The sequence below is a fragment of the Macrotis lagotis genome, chromosome 1 (assembly GCF_037893015.1).
Source record: "Macrotis lagotis isolate mMagLag1 chromosome 1, bilby.v1.9.chrom.fasta, whole genome shotgun sequence".
In the NCBI taxonomy this organism is placed as follows: Eukaryota; Metazoa; Chordata; class Mammalia; order Peramelemorphia; family Peramelidae; genus Macrotis; species Macrotis lagotis.
The window spans coordinates 373,726,293-373,743,652 of NC_133658.1; the positions used below are offsets into that span (position 1 = coordinate 373,726,293).

General features: G+C 35.0%; 1 protein-coding gene across 1 annotated transcript in view; it reads right to left on the reverse strand.

The window, feature by feature from the left end:
* RANBP17 (RAN binding protein 17) overlaps window positions 1–17,360 on the reverse strand; it is a 350,271-nt gene that overhangs the window by 256,723 nt on the left and 76,188 nt on the right. The window contains 1 exon segment of the mRNA XM_074212426.1: window positions 811–916. Coding sequence (XP_074068527.1) covers window positions 811–916 — 106 coding nt within the window.

Here is a 17,360-nt window from a genome sequence, read left to right on the forward strand (position 1 = left end):
TGATGTTTCCTAGAAAGGAGAACTCTTTTCTTCCTAGCAAGTGAAGCAAGGAAAATTTGGACAGTCATATAAGAAGTCTTGAAGGATGCAGAGAATTTTTGACTTAAAGGTAAGGAGTAGTAGGAACAATATCCTGCCCAGTTCCCAAACTTGGCTGCCTCAGGGGACTAAAAACTCAGGCTGTTACTATCACTTCTTGGTCACCTGAGTACAAAAACAGTGAGGAGAAGCTCCAGGGACCCTATGGATACTTGATGGATCATTCAAGCAGGAGAGCTTCACTAAGACGAATCAATGGAGTTCTCTTAATGCCTATCTTAATTGACTATCCTCCTACCTTGAATTTGACTATTCTCCTTTTATTGGTTGTTGAATTTTCTTTGCATGTCTCTTTTGTTTCAATATTGAATCTAAACTACCAGAGAATTGGTTTTGAGTCAGGCCAAGACCAAATTTGAATAATATTTAGACACATTCATTTGGATCTATCAAAGGGGAAAAGAGCAAAGGATGACAATCAGGTCTTCATTATAACAATTATAATATTTGAAACATAGGTTGGTGATAATAAAAGGAAAAAGGGATAAATATTAAGAAAGTAGAATCTGTAGAATGGACTTTCTGATTAGTTGTGAGGGAAGAAAACTAGAGTCCACAGAGATCCTAGAGTTTCAAGCATAAAGGGCTTAAGAGAACAGTGGAGCCATTCATAGGAAGAGAGAATTCAAGAGAAAAGGGAGGAGGTTGGTGGGGGGTGGGGGAGGAAGTGACATTAATTTTGCATATGATATTCTTTAACTTTGCACTTACCGGCAAGATAATTCTCCATCCATGGCATCATGTTCATCTGTACTAGTGTAAGTTAGTCTTCCTCCTACAACAGTACCAACTAAGTATACCAGCCATGCAAGATGTCCTAACATTGCAGAAAGAGAAAAGAAACTCAGAAAAAAAAGCAAATTAAAAAGCAAAGCCAAAAAAATTAAGTCAAGTTTCCTAAATAGATGACTTTAGCAACCTATTTATAAGTTTAGCTCTTGGAGGATTGAGACAAGTTGCTAATTTATATATATTTTCTAATAAATTAGTTTCCTTGACATTGAAAATGTGATTTTTACTGTTGTTGTTCAGTCATTTCAGTCACATCCAATACTTTGTTGACCCCATTTGGAATTTTCTTGGCAAAGATACTGGAATGATTTGTCATTTCCTCTGTAGCTCATTTTATAGATGAGGAAACTGAGATGAACAGGTAACCAGTGTCTTGCCGTGGTCACACAGCTACAGCAAATGTCTGAGGCCAGGTTTGAATTCAGGTCTTCCTTATTCCAGGCTGGGTGTACTATACTACTAATTAGCCAAAGATTTTCAATATGCTTATTCATGTGATCTGAAAATTGTTTAAACTTCATTTTTCAAAAAAGAGTTAACAGCTTTGAAATCTTGAACTGGTAACTGAGAGTAATACACTGAAATCACAAATCTTTTCATTAAAATGTTTCCAAATTCATTTTCAAGCAGAAATGCTATCATAGTAATAAATTTAAAGATTGAGGAATTTCTTGTATTTAAAAAATAGACATTTGATTTCATATCTGAATATACAGACATAAACCCAGTCATTATTTTATCAAAATTCTTCAGCTTAAGTGACTTATGAAGAATTCATATCATATACAATATCCAAAATGTGCTATCACTGGTGCTGGCCTTTTCAAAGTAAACTTGGAAAAGAAGGAAGTTATTTTGGCAGGGCAAAATCACTTGCTTTTGTGCTGGTAAAAAATGTAAAAAAAAACTTGATGCTTTAAAAAGGTGTCAAAATTTAATACCTTGGAAAAACTGTGTTTTAATAAATAAGATCTAGAAGGAGGAAAGTCAGAAGCATGTAATCACCTCTAGTTTTCCTGTAGATAGTCATCAGTACCCTTAATTATTGTGTCCACTATGCACCTTGGTGTAGTCTCTAAGCAATTGAGGTAGAAAACTTCCTGGAGGGGTTTCCTGATAAGTATTTATATTCTGGGGATATCACATAGCAGAGCTGAATAAAACAAATTAAATTAAACTGAACCTTTTATGCAGCTCTGCTTCACACTATTAGTGAAGGGAAATTGATTGGACAAGACATCATCAACTCTAATTTGACCTCATAAAATAGAACCAAAATAGTAAGCATGACAGAAATAATATACCAAAAAACTTAACTGAAGATAGCACAAGTAGAAACTGAAGGTACTTCAAAAGTCACCTGGTATATTTGGAAATATTTTATGGAATTTTTGAATATAAAAGCTCATAAAAACAGACAAGAAATCATTATTGAAAAAATATAGCAGGAAGAATGTAACAGGAACATGAAGAAAAAGGAAGCTGACAGCTTTATTTCAGCTTAGCAGAAACTAAAACCTAAGATCATCATAAAGATGAATATTAGTGGAGGTGATTTTTCTAATATATATATGAGATTATAAATTCATAAAGTGAGACTGGGGAAAAAAGTGTGGTCATCGCATTCAGTCTTCTCATTTTGCACATGAGGAAACTGAGGTATTAAGCTGTTAAGTTATCTAATATACAAATAACAAAATAAAAATAATTCATTCTCAAAGTGACAATATAAAATGAAATGCTCTATGAAATTTTTACATAAACTGTATTTCAATAATAAACTCAGAACAAGACTATCTTACTCTAGATGACAAATGTAGCCTTAAATAGTTGTGTGTACTTCCTGACTATAAATTTGCCAGATCACATTATCAGTATTACAATATTTATTTTTTTCTAAATAACAGATTCCTCAATCTGTTTCATTGGTCTAAATTTTTTTTCTAATACTGACTTTTTGCAAACCAGGCACAACTATAACAGACTGGTTACAAAGAATCCTTAAATAATGTATTAATCTTTATTTCAAATGACAAGCAGGATCTTTATTATTATTATTTCCTAACCTCTTATTGTGTCTACATATATTTTGACATCTGACCTTGCATTACTTGATAGTTTCATGATACTTCTTGTCTATTCAAACAGACTGGCTAGTTCCCTAGAGGGTTGGTATTGTTTCTCTTATTCCTTGTCTATCACTCATGTAACTTAATGCAAATTAGATATCCAATGAATGCTTGTTGAATTGAATAATGAAAGGACCAACTGAACTCATCTGGATATATCAGTGATACAAACATAGCATGACAGAAAAATCAGCAGAAACTGATTTTTACCTTTTCAATGATTAATATCAGAACAAAAAAATGAGGATGATTATTCAGAGCTCTTTTCTAAAGCAGGGGTCCTGGCCCACAAGACACAGCTTAAAAACCACTTTTACCTCAAAGGCAGGTAATGAGCTGGATTTTACCCATGGGCCATACTTTGCTGATCCTCAAGCTAGAGGATATTTCCATCAAAAAGGATAGATAATAATGGTTCAGTACTTCTAAAATAGTAACACTGCTTAAAACTTCCTTTATAAGTAATTTATAATTCTACCACAATCAATTTCTGAAGACTATGGCAAAAATGGTCCCAATGCAAAGCCACTAAACCTATAAATATCTTTAGGTAAAAGACAATGACTTTCCCAGTAATGGAAAAGATAAACACAGGGGATTTTTCCCCCCATACCTATAAATCAGTTTACTATGCACAAAACCAATGATCAAAGAAAACTATGCAAATCTAGTTTGTTTTAAACTGTCATCACTTTTGTTTTTTTTAGATTTTTCAAGGCAATGGGGTTAAGTGGCTTGCCCAAGGCCACATGGCTAGGTAATTATGAAGTGTCTGAGGTCGTATTTGAACCCAGGTACTCCTGACTCCAAGGCTGGTGCTCTATCCACTGCACCACCTAGCCGCCCCTTATCACTTTTTTCTTAAAAATAAAAATGTGTTTTATGAGATGTATTCAGGACAGTATATGTCACCTTTTTCCTATCAATCATAATTCATTTTGATATGAATATATATTATTCCTAGTGACACTTTTTGAATAGTTTTCCAATGATGCAAAATAATGAAGTTAATATTTAAGGAGATATTAGATTTTCTATTTTCAAAATTTCCATTTTGACCCAATATTTTCTGAAGATTATTATGAAAGTAAATATCAAATCTAGAAAAGGAAAAAAGATATTAAAGTTTTGTAAGACATATTAAGTATTCTTTTAGAAAAAGTTTTAAATGTCTGGACAAATGCAGAGTTAAATTCAAAACCTGAGAATCAAATTAAGATGAAGCACTGATGACAGTACCTTATCTACAAATGATTTTCTTTTAATTTTATTTTTATTTAAGACAATGGGGTTAAGTGAGTTGCCCAAGGTCACACAGCTAGGCAATTATTAAGTGTCTGAGGCTGGATTTGAACTCAGGTCCTCCTGACTCCAGGGCCAGTGCTCTATCCACTGTACCACCTAGCTTGCCTCTACAAATGATTTCTAAAACACATTTGTGTAGTAGTATGTCAAGAAAAAAAGAGAAAGCATGACATACTGGATAGACAACTGTCCTTGATGCCAAGTTTGAGTCCTACATCTGATATATTTTAGCTGTGTGATCCTGCAGAGATCATTTAAACCTTTGAGGGCTCTAGGCACTCCAAGATCATATAAGTTTTAGAGACAGTCCTGATTTGTATTGGCAGAGGGTGTTTTATCGCCTGTGAATTCCTCGGAGCAATGAAATCACAGGTTCAGTTTCTATCCATAGTACATCTAAGTTTTAGTTTTTAGACATGTTCTATAACTTCATAAAGCATATGTTTAAGTTTACATTATTTTATTGTTTTTTTCTTCTATAGCTTTTTTTTTTCATTTTCACTTTTTGCTGGTTGACAAAAAGTAATTAACCGAAAGGGTTGGTTGCAAACTGGGGGTTTCCAACAAAGCAGTCAAAGATGGCATTACTCTTTTTTTAATTTAAAAAAAAATTAAAAAATTTTTATTTTATTTTTTTGCAAGGCAAATGGGATTAAGTGGCTTGCCCAAAGCCACATAGCTAGGTAATTATTAAGTGTCTGAGGCCAGATTTGAACTCAGGTACTCCTGACTCCAGGGCTGGTGCTCTATCCATTGTGCCACTTAGCCGCCCCCAAGATGACATTACTCTTAAGAATGTGACTGATAAAAGGCCCAATATGAATAGTTTTTTCCCCTATAAGTGAAATTTTGATTTTATCCGGTTTCAGAATTTGTCACTGTTATAGTTCTCTCTTAGGCTATATCCGTACTGAACCAGAAGAAATCAATGAAAAGTGAAAATTTAGTCAACTAATCACAATATTTTATTTTCTTCATGCATACAATACATACATACATACATACGTGTGTGTGTGTGTGTGTGTGTGTGTGTGTGTGTGTGTGTTCTAAGATCTTATAAAATTTAGATTCAAGTCCCTACTCTGACACTAACTAGTTATGTGATTATGGGCAATTCATTTACCCTCTCCAAGCCCAAGTCCAAGAAAAACAAAATAAAAACTTATATTACTTACCTTACAGGGTTAAAAGAAAAATTCTTTTAAATCTCAAAATTTAAGGAAATATTCTTCTTATTGTTCTTAATAATTATAGGGATATCTGTTTTTAATGTTCATGATAAGAATACCAGGCTAGTGAGATTAAATTAGAAACTTTTTATAAAGGATGTATAACACATATTGTGTGTGTGTGTGTGTGTGTGTGTATAAATAATTAGTTTTCTAAAAATAATGTATGTATACAATAACTATAGCATTTCAGAAATAATGGTTCTCTAAAGCAATGCACGATTGGGTGAAAAAGAAAAAAAAATTAGTTATTCACCCAGAAACATGCTTTCTCATGTGTTACCTCATAAAATAAGCTACTACCTGTGATTTCATACTTGTGATTCCATACCTGTGAACTATAACTAAATTAATATACTTTAATCCTAACAATTTTACTAATTAGCTATATGACCTTGGGTGAATCACTTAGCTCCTTTCAGTCTTAGTTTCTCCATATGTAAAATGAGATATTTAGATTAGATAATCTCTTTTGTTCAGAGGAAGACTGAAATTTGATAATTCAATGATAAGATAACATTTGCAAGATATTCTCAAGTCTTAAACAGTTGGTATTTTAAAAAACAAAGGATTTAGCTCCATTTAAAAAGCACACCAAAAATGTATGACTTTCTAAAAGGTATGTTTATTTCACTGAATGAATAATGATGGTTCTCATATGTCAGACATTCTATGAAATTTAATGTGTTAAAAGAAATTTATAAACTTCAGAGATAAGTTCTTATTACCAAATGTTGCCACAAAGTTAAAAGATGTTTCCATAATCACATCCATTTTAGACTATACCACCTTCAAAAAAGAAAACTATATTTTTATGAATCAAAATTTCCACAACAATTTTCTTAATCCTCTGTTACTCCTGAAATGTTCAATGCACTTGTTTTTGCAGCCTCTCAAGTAGAGAACATTTTTTTCCTTAACAAAATAATTATTGCTGTAATAATCTGTAATTATGGTTTATAACTGCAATAATCCCAAAGAAATCAGTCATTACCATAGATCACAAGTAATCGTTAACTACTGTTAATGACCTATTTCTTGGGGATTATTGTTTTAGTAAACCATGACCGTATCACTGCAGATATGGAGGAGCAAGACAATATAATACAAATGAGATCATAATATAATAATAAACTTATTTTGTAACATTAAAAGCCATTAAGCATCTAAATTAAAGTACATATAACGAGGGGATATAATTTTCATTGTTCAACACTAACTGAAGTGTTTAGCCCACACAAAAGAAATTGAATACTACTACATGGTAATACAAATTAAAGCTACATTAAATATTTGCTAATACAAAATAATTTCAAAGGATTGATCAGACTACAGATTTCCTGAATAAAGTCAAAATGACCTCATGGGGTCTTCCAACTGACTTTCTGACTAAAGACAAAGTAAAATCAAATTCTAAAAAAAAAAAGTTCCTAGAATATATTCTCTTCTCTCTCTTCCCCACCCCACTTCCACTGATACATAAAAGGAGCTATTATTAAGAACTTCAACAATGAGGGTATGAATTACTTTAGAAAAGGAGTATTTCTCTAAAGAGTTGTATGCAAAATGTATTTGGTTTTTGGTTTTTGCAAGGTAATGGGGTTAAGTGACTTGCCCAAGGTCACACAACTAGGTAATCATTAAATGTCTGAGGCCACATTTGAACAAAGGTCCTCCTGACTCCACAGTTGGTATTCTATCCAACATCGCCTAGCTGCCCCAGGTCACCTAGTTGCCCCCAAAATGAATTATCATGTTTTAAATATTTTACAAAAGTTAGCAGGTCTCTTGGAAGGAAGAGACCTTAGAGATCAGGTTATTTGGCCCAGAAAAATTAAATAACTTGTCAATGTACATGGCTGATTAGTTGCAGGGTTTAGTTTCCTAGAACAGTCTTTCCACCACTCCATGACCTTCCAAAGAGGTTCTTTTAAAAAGTGAAGATTTTTCTTTTCATAAAACAATCATTCTCCAAGTTATAGTCAATTCATTCAACAAGTATTTGTTAAATGCCTATTATATGCCAGGCACCACATTACCTAGTGTGAATACAAATACAACATGAAAATGGTCTCTTTAACCTAATTTACTTTTTTGAAAAGGTTGTTAGATTCAGCAAGATATATGATCAAATTTCTCCCATTATTCTTGTGAATAAGATGTAGTTTTAGGCTGGATGATAGTACAGATAGGTAGATTAAAATGTAGCTTAATGCTGGGATAAAGCTCAAGAAGCACAAGCCAGACCTTGGGAGTGGCTGCAATGAAAGCAGCAGCAACTTTCATAGCTCTCAACTCAATGAAAGTGGTCACTGAGACCAGTCTCAAGAAGATTGCAGGGGAACCTTTACTGGTGCTGGGTTCAGGACCCTGCTGCATTGCCCATAAACAGTTCTGGGTTGCAGTCAGAGGGCCAAAGAAAGAGACAGCAACTGTGTTCACAGGACAGCAGGAGTCAAGGTCCTAATCCCAGTAGGAAGAGAAATGCTTATGGTGTAGGGATCTTGATCTCAATTCCAAGACAGAGGGGAACACTATCAATTAAGGCTGCAAAAAGGTGAGGGCTCTGGTCAAAATCAAAGGGCCAGGAGGTGTGCTCATGCTAATAGCAAAAGAGGAACAAGGTCCCTTCCTGGACAAAAGTCAGAGCATGAATCTAGAGATCACAACTCTCCTTAGATCATACAATCTCAGAAGCATGGAAAAAAATCTACAGAACTCCACAGAAAGCTCTGAAAATAGTAGGAAAGGCTTGAACCTTGGACATTCCCTATACTCCAGGAGAAAAATTTAACTTTAACATAAAGTTACAAATTAAGAAATAGGCTAGAGAAGAGGTTGACCCAAAATTGGAAGTTAAATCAGGAAATTGAGAGCACTCTCCTGTTTCCTTCAAAAACAATGTTAAATCAAACGTCTAAATGAATTTTGGAGTGACAAAACCCAGAAACAGATGGAATGGAACAATTTTCCGGCTTAAGCTATCTTAGAAGGACTTCAGGAAAGCTCTGTCTCACTCAGATAAAGAGGAGAGCAGGCATGATAAAGGCAAACCAGCAGGAGACTCTTAGCCATAGCACAGATAAGCAACTAAGACCCTTTGGTCCTGGTTCAACAGGGCAGTGGCAGAATAACCAGTGCTCCAGTCCCAGTGCAGAAGGCATATTGCAAACCCTGGAACTCTGGCAGAACAGGTTGTCTAGTCTGGGGCACTCCAGCAGAGGGAACAAATCACAATCACTTAAGCCTTCAGCATGAAAAACCAGTGGCCGTGAACCTCTGGTCCCCAGCACAATAAGCTTTGGGTAAGTGTCCCGCAAAGCAGAGCTCAAATTTAAAATCTACAAAATAGTCTAAAAATGAGTAAAATATAAGAAAAAAGTATTGCCTATACTAAGGTGACAAAGAAAATAAAAATATTAATTCAGAAGAGGACACAGGCAAACTATGTGAAGCCCCAGAGGGGAAACTGGACTCAAGCGAAAAAGTCAACTTGGAAGAACTCTACCTCTCAAGTAAGAGAGGTAGAAGAAAAATTGGGGAAAGAAATAAGGATTATACAAGAGAAAGTCAACAGCTTGGAAAAGGAAGCACAAAAACTGACTGAAGAAAACAATTCCTTAAAAAATGAATTAAAAAAAGCCATTCCCCAATTGACAAATGGTCAAAGGATGTGCAAAGGCAATTTACAGATGAGGAGATCAAAGTGATCCATAATCATATGAAAAATTACTCTAAAGCATTACTTATTAGAAAAGATGAAATAACCAGGGCAGCTAGGTGTTGCAATAGATACAGCAACCAGCCCTGGAGTGAGGAGGCCCCGAGTTCAAATCTGACCTCAGACACTTAATAATTACCTAGTTGTGTGACCACTGCAAAAAACAAAAAACAAAAAAACAAAACAAAAATGAATTGACCAAATGGAAAAAAGTCCACTGAAGAAAACAACTCCTTTAAAAGTAAACATGGCCAAATGGAAAAGGTACAAAAGTTAACTAAATAACTACTCAAAACTCAAAATTGGGAAAGGAGAAGCTAATGACTCTTGAATGCATCAAGAATCAGTCAAACAAAACCAAAAGACTGAACAAAAGTGAAGAAAATGTTAAAATACCTCACTGGAAAAAGGATTGACCTAAAATATAGCTCCAGGAGAGACAATTTTAAAAGTTTTGGACTACCTGAAAGTCATAACAACATCTTTCAGGAAATCATCAAAAACAGGCCTGAAATCTAGAACCAGAGGATAAAATTGCAATCAAAAGAATCCACTGATCACCTCTTTTAAGGGATCCAAAAAATGAAAACTACCAGGAGTATAATAGTCAAATTCTAGGATTATCAGATCAGGGAAGGATAAAATACTGTAGGAAACCAGAAAGAGAGAATTCAAATACCAAGGAGTGACAGTCAGAATAATACAGGACTTAGCAATTTTAACACTGAAGGACTGAAGGGCTTGGAATATGATACATTCTAGAAAGCAAAGGATCTTGGACTACAAGTAAGAATCAACTATCCAGCAAAACTGAGAATATTCATTCTGGGGAAAAGATAGAAATTCGATGAAATAGAAGACTTCCAAACTTTCCTGATGATAAGACCAGAGCTGAACAGAAAACTCAAACTTCAAAAATAATTCTCAAAAGAAGTATATAAAAAAAGTAAGAAGGAAAGAAAAAAACAAAAAAATGTTATTCAATAAGAATGAACTGTTTATATACCAAATGGGAAGATGATATTTGTAAGTCTTGGGAATGGTATCTCTATTAGGGCATATAAAAGGAATAGACATACATAGAAGGTATTAAAGGCTACACCTCCTCTGTGTCATGGTACCACAGTGTCTCATGTCTCCACAAATTACTAGACTAATTTGTGTGTGGGGGGTGAGGGTGGGGGGTTGTGAGTGTCTAAATGATTCTAACCCAGTACTTAATATATTCTTTTTAAATCACCTTTTGTGGACTTCCAGCCAAGATGGTGGAGAGAAGACAGGCACAGTTCTAAAAGTCTCCTGATCTCTTCCCCATCTATCACATGAAACAAATCTCTTAAAAGAATTCCAACCCACAAAACCCAGAAAGAAAAGCCATCTACCTCAGGATTTGTCTCCAGCACAGCTTTGGCCCAATTCGGGTGGGCCCAGCTGAGGAATGACCTCAAGCCAGGGTAAAGCCCACCATTCACTGAAGGCAAAAGAATTCAATAGCTCCAACCCCTCCCTTCAAGCAATATGAGAAGGCCCCAATCAAGGTCACAGACACTCCAGAGAAAGCAACAGCACCTCCTACTGGTCATCCAGATGAACTGCACTCAGTGAGTAAAGCCTTAAGCGATTCAAAGCCTAGGTGAACCAGGCCCCTCCCCAACTCAGGTCTTAGCAAAATGAAGAAGGGTCAGTGGAAAGGTGGATCCATAGAAAAATTCTTGGAAGGGAAAGATCCTAACTCAGAGAGACCTGGAACCTCTGAAGAGAATGCAATCTGCTCTTCAGCACAGAAAGACTTCCTTGAAGAAATAAGGAAGGAGCTTAAAAATTTGGAAGAGACAATTAATACCTTGCAACAAGAAAGCAAAACCTTAGAAAGTACAATTGGACAAATACAAAATGAGAATAATTCTCTTAGACCTTCAAATGGGCAAATGCAAAAATAAATTAATTCTCTCAAAACCACAACTGGTCAAATGGAAAGTTCTTTCAAAAGTAGAATTGACCAATTGGAAAAGGAGCTGCAAAAGGTTAATGAAAAAAACTCCACCCCCCAAAAAAGAATGGAGTCTACAAAAACTAATGACTCCATGAGACAGCAAGAGTCAGTAAAACAAAATAAAAAAATAGAAAAAATAGAAGAAAATGTAAAATACCTCATCAACAAAACCACTGACCTTGAGGATAGATTGAGGAGGGGCAACCTGAAAATTATAGGACTTCCTGAAAACATTGAAGAGAAAAAAAGCCTGGACTTAATATTACAGGATCTAGTGAAGGAAAACTGCCCTGATATCATGGAATCAGAGGGCAAAGTAGTTATTGAAAGAGTACATTGATCTCCACCAGAAAAAGATGCTAAAATGAAAACACCAAGGAATGTTGTGGCCAAACTCCATAAATATCAGATAAAAGAAAAAATCCTGCAAGCAGCCAGAAGGAAACAATTTAAATATCAAGGAGCCACAGTAATGATCACGCAGGACCTGGCTGCATCAATATTAAGGGATCGAAGGGCCTGGAACAAGATATTTCGAAGAGCAAGGGAGCTTGGAATGCAGCCAAGAATCTGCTTTCCCACAAAGCTGAGCCTTATCTTCCAGGGAAAGAGGTGGACATTTAATGAAATGGAAGAATTCCAAAAATTTCTGACGAAAATACCAGAGCTAAACAGAAAATTGGGACATCAAACAGGAGGTTCAAGGAATGCATGAAAAGGTAAAAATAAAGATAGTGCTGGTAAAAGGAAAAAAAAAATGCAATCCAGTAAGTTGAAACTGGCTATATCCTAGCAATGTTTCTCATAGATCTTGAGAACTGTAACTCTAACAGAGAGAATAGACCTAGCCAGAAATGATGGACATTCATGACCTATCCATGAGACTGCTATCTCTAAAGAGATGTAACTGGCTTTAACCCCACTTGGGAGAAAGACCCTAATAACTCTCAGGAATTTTGGCTCTATTCAATAGAATATACTGAATTAGAATGGACAGACACTCAGAATTTTCTGTGACTTAGATAGAATGATCTAAAAAACACTACCTCCTTAAAAAGGGGGAACAGGAAAGAGACTGAAGGAGGGAGGGGATTGAATGGGGGTAAATCTCATGACACTAAGAGGTACAAAAAACCCTATAGTAATAGAGGGGAAGAAGGGAGCAGATGAGAAACACCTGAATCTTCTTCTCATCAGACTTGGCTTAAAGTCAACCTACACATACTCAGTTAACTTATAAAACATCTAACCCTTCAAGTATTAAAAGGGGAAAAGGGGAGGGGGGTGGAGAAAGGGAAGGGGAGTGGGGGAAAAAAGGGAAATAACAAAAGGAAGGAAAGGGAAAAGGGAAAAAGTGAAAGGGGAAAGAAAGAGGAGGGTGTGATATAGGAGGGCAAACACACTGAAAGGGGTGGTATTAAGAAACAAAATACTGGGGAATATGGATAAAGGGGGGGAGAAAGGGGAAAAATACAAATGGAGGGAAGATAGCACAGAGGGCAATAAAGAATTAGTAATCATAACCTTGAATGTGAATGGGATGAACTCTCCCTTAAAATGTAAGTGAATAGCAGAGTGGATTAAAAACCAGAATCCTACAATATGCTGCTTATAAGAAACTCATTTGAAGCAGAGAGATACATATAGAGTAAAGGTAAAAGGTTGGAGCAAGATATATTTTGCTTCAGCTGAAGTAAAAAAAAGCAGGGGAGCAATCCTTATCTCAGACAAAGCAGCAGCAAAAATAGATAGTGTTAAAACAGATAAGGAAGGAAACTTAATCCTCCTAAAAGGTACCAAAGACAATAAAGTCATTTCAATATTGAATATATATGCACCCAGTGGGACAGCATCCAAATTCTTAGAGGAGAAGCTGAAAGAACTACAGGAAGACATAGACAGCAAAACTCTACTAGTGGGAGACCTCAACCTCCTGCTATCAGATCTAGATAAATCGAATCATAAAATAAACAAGAAAGAAGTTAAGGAGGTAAATAGATTGTTAGAAAAATTAGATATGGTAGACTTATGGAGGAAACTAAATGGGGATAGAAAGGAATATACCTTTTTCTCTGCAGTACATGGAACTTATACAAAAATTGACCATGTACTAGGACATAAAAACCTAATGATCAACTGCAGAAAGGCAGAAATAGTGAATACAATCTTTCTCAGATCACAAGGCAATAAAAGTCATATGCAATACTGGGCCAAGGAGATATAGACCCAGAACAAATTGGAAACTGAATAACCTCATTTTAAAAAATTAGTGGACAAAAAAACAAATTATAGAAAGAATTAACCATTTTAACCTAGATAATGATAATAATGAAACAACATACCAAAACCTATAGGATTCATTTAAAGTGACTCTCGGGGGATATATTATAGCTCTAAATGCTTACATGAATAAATTGGAGAAAGAGGAAATCAATGACCTAAACATGCAACTAAAAAAATTAGAGAAAGAACAAATCAAAAATCCCCAATTAAGTACCAAAGTAGAAATTCTAAAAATTAAAGGAGAAATTAATAAAATTGAAAACAAAAAAACTATTGAATTAATAAATAAAACCAAAAGTTGGTATTATGAAAAAACTAATAAAATTGATAAACCTCTGGTCAATTTGATTAAAAAAAAGAGGAAAACCAAATTGCTAGTATCATAAATCAAAAAAGTGAACTCACGACCAATGAGGAAGAAATTAAAGTAATAATTTGAAATTATTTTGCCCAACTCTATGCCAATAAATTTGATAATCTAAGTGAAATGTATGAACATTTACAAAAATATAAGTTGTCCAGGTTAAATGAAGAAGAGATTAAATACCTAAACAACCCGATCTCAGAAAAAGAAATTCAACAAGCGATTATTGAACTCCCTAAAAAAAATCTCCAGGGCCTGATGGATTCACAAGTGAATTCTACCAAACATTTAAGGAACAATTGGTTCCAATTCTATATAAACTCTTTGGAAAAATAGGGAAAGATGGAACTCTGCCCAACTCTTTCTATGAAACCAATATGGTGCTGTTACCTAAACCAGGAAGAGTTAAAACAGAGAAAGAAAATTATAGACCTATTTCCCTGATGAATATAGATGCAAAAATCCTAAGTAATATCTTAGCAAAATGATTACAAGTTATCACTAGGATAATACATTATGATCAAGTAGGATTTATTACAGGAATGCAGGGTTGGTTCAATATTAGGAAAACTGTTAGTATACTCAATTATATCAACAACAAACCTATCAGAAATCATATGATCATATCAATAGATACTGAAAAAGCTTTTGACAAAATACAGCATCTATTCCTATTAAAAACACTAGAGAGTGTAGGAATAAATGGACTGTTCCTTAAAATAATTAGCAGTATCTATCTGAAACCATCAACAAGCATTATATTCAATAGGGAGAGGCTAGAGGCATTCCCAATAAGATCAGGGGTGAAACAAGGGTGCCCATCATCACCACTACTATTCAATACTGTATTAGAAATGTTAGTGTCATCAATTAGAGAAGAAAAAGAAATTGAAGGAACTAGAATTGGGAAGGAAGAGACAAAACTCTCACTCTTTGCAGATGACATGATGGTCTATCTAGAGAATGCCAAGAAATCATCCAAAAAACTACTGGAAACAATTAGCAATTTTAGCAAAGTTGCAGGTTATAAAATAAACCCTCATAAATCCTCAACTTTTCTATATATGTCTAGCAAGATACAGCAGGAAGAGCTAGAAAGAGAAATCACATTCAAAGTGACCTCAGACAATATAAAATACTTGGGAATCTATTTGCCAAGACAGACTCAGAATCTTTTTGAAAACAATTATAAAACACTTCTCACACAAATTAAATCAGATTTAAATAACTGGGCAAATATCAATTGCTCACAGATAGGTAGAGCTAATATAATAAAAATAACAATTCTGCCAAAACTAAAACTAAACTATCCAAAAAATTACTTTAATGAGTTAGAAAAAATTCTAAGTAAATTCATATGGAGAAATAAAAAGTCAAGAATTGCCAAGATTTAATGAAAAAAAAAACTGCAAAAGAAGGTGGCTTAGCCCTACCTGATCTAAAATTATATTATAAAGCATCAGTCATCAAAACTGTTTGGTACTGGTTAAGAAATAGAGTGGTGGACCAGTGGAATAGACTAGGTGTAAAAGTAGGTGAGGATTATAGTAAGCTGCTGTTTGATAAACCCAAAGAGTCCAGCCATTGGGATAAAAACTCCCTCTTTGATAAACACTGCTGGGATAACTGGAAGTTAGTATGGAAGAAACTTAGATTCGACCAACACCTCACACCCTTTACCAAGATAAGATCCAAATGGTTACAGGACATAGACATAAAAAAACAATACTATAAGCAAATTAGAAGATCAAGGACTAGTTTACCTGTCAGATCTATGGAAAGGGGAGCAGTTTATGACTAAAGAAGAATTGGAGAACATTACCAAAAACCAATTAGATGATTTCGATTACATTAAATTAAAAAGCTTTTGCACAGATAAAATCACTGTAACCAAGATCAAAAGAAATGGAGTAAATTTGGAAACAATCTTTACAACTAATGATTCTGACAAAGGACTCATTTCTAAAATATACAGAGAACTGAACCATATTTTTAAAACAAAAAGCCATTCCCCAATTGATAAATGGTCAAAGGATATGCAAAGGCAATTTACAGATGAGGAGATCAAAGCAATCCATAGCCCTATGAAAAAATGCTCTAAATCACTAATTATTAGAGAAATGCAAATTAAAGCTTCCCTGAGGTACCACCTCACACCTCTCAGATTGGCCAATATGACCAGGAAGGATAATGATCATTGTTGGAAGGGTTGTGGGAAATCTGGGACACTATTACACTGTTGGTGGATTTGTGAACTCATCCAACCCTTCTGGAGAGCTATTTGGAACTATGCCCAAAGGGCAACAAAAATGTGCATACCCTTTGACCCAGCAATACCACTACTGGGTCTATACCCTGAAGAGATGAGGAAAAAGGGTAAAAACATTACTTGTACAAAAATATTTATAGCAGCCCTGTTTGTGGTGGCAAAGAATTGGAAATCAAGTAAATGTCCTTCAAATTGGGGAATGGCTTAGCAAACTGTGGTATATGTATGTGATGGAACACTATTGTTCTATTAGAAACCCGGAGGGACGGGATTTCAGGGAGACCTGGAGGGATTTGCATGAACTGATGCTGAGTGAGATGAGCAGAACCAGAAAAACACTGTACACCCTAACAACAACATGGCAGTGATGTTTAACCTTGAAGGACTTGCTCACTCCATTAGTGCAATAATCAGGAACAATTTTGGGCTGTCTGCAAAGGAGAGTGCCATCTGTATCCATATAAGGGGCTGTGGAGTTTGAACAAAGTTCAAGGACTATTCCCTTTAATTTAGAAAAAAACAGATATCTTATTGTCTGATCTTGTTACCTCTGAGACTTCTCTTCTCTTCTTTAAGGATATGATTTCTCTCTCATCACACCCAATTTGGATCAAGGTACAACATAGAAACAAAATAAAGACTGACAGAGTGCTTTCAGTGGGGGTGGGGGTGGGGGGAGGGAAGCAAGATTGGGGGGGAAATTGTAAAACTCAATTAATATCTTTAATAAAAATTAATTTAAAAAAATTAAATCACCTTTTGTGGAAGACTGGGACTATATCAATTTTTGCTCTCAGATGGAATCTGTAAATCAATTTTAATCCAGAAAAATATTTAGATTGCATCAAGTCCGCCTTGCTTTGTCACATTAATGTCCATCCTTATCAATGAGTGTTCAGAGACTGTATTTGCAAGCTCTAACATATGGCACAGAGGTACTTGGCTTCACTAAGTTATATGATAAAAACACCTCACTCAGTCCTCCATAACCATGAAAATCACCTAAACTCCAGGTTTCTTACCACCAACTCTTCAACAAGAAACAGGCTCCCAAACATGAGACCAAGCCAGGAACCAAGCAAATGTTCTATGGAAAGGATGGTGATGATGGTGATGATGATGATGATGATAGCTACTTATACAGTACTTTAAGGTTTGCAAAGTGCTTTACAAATA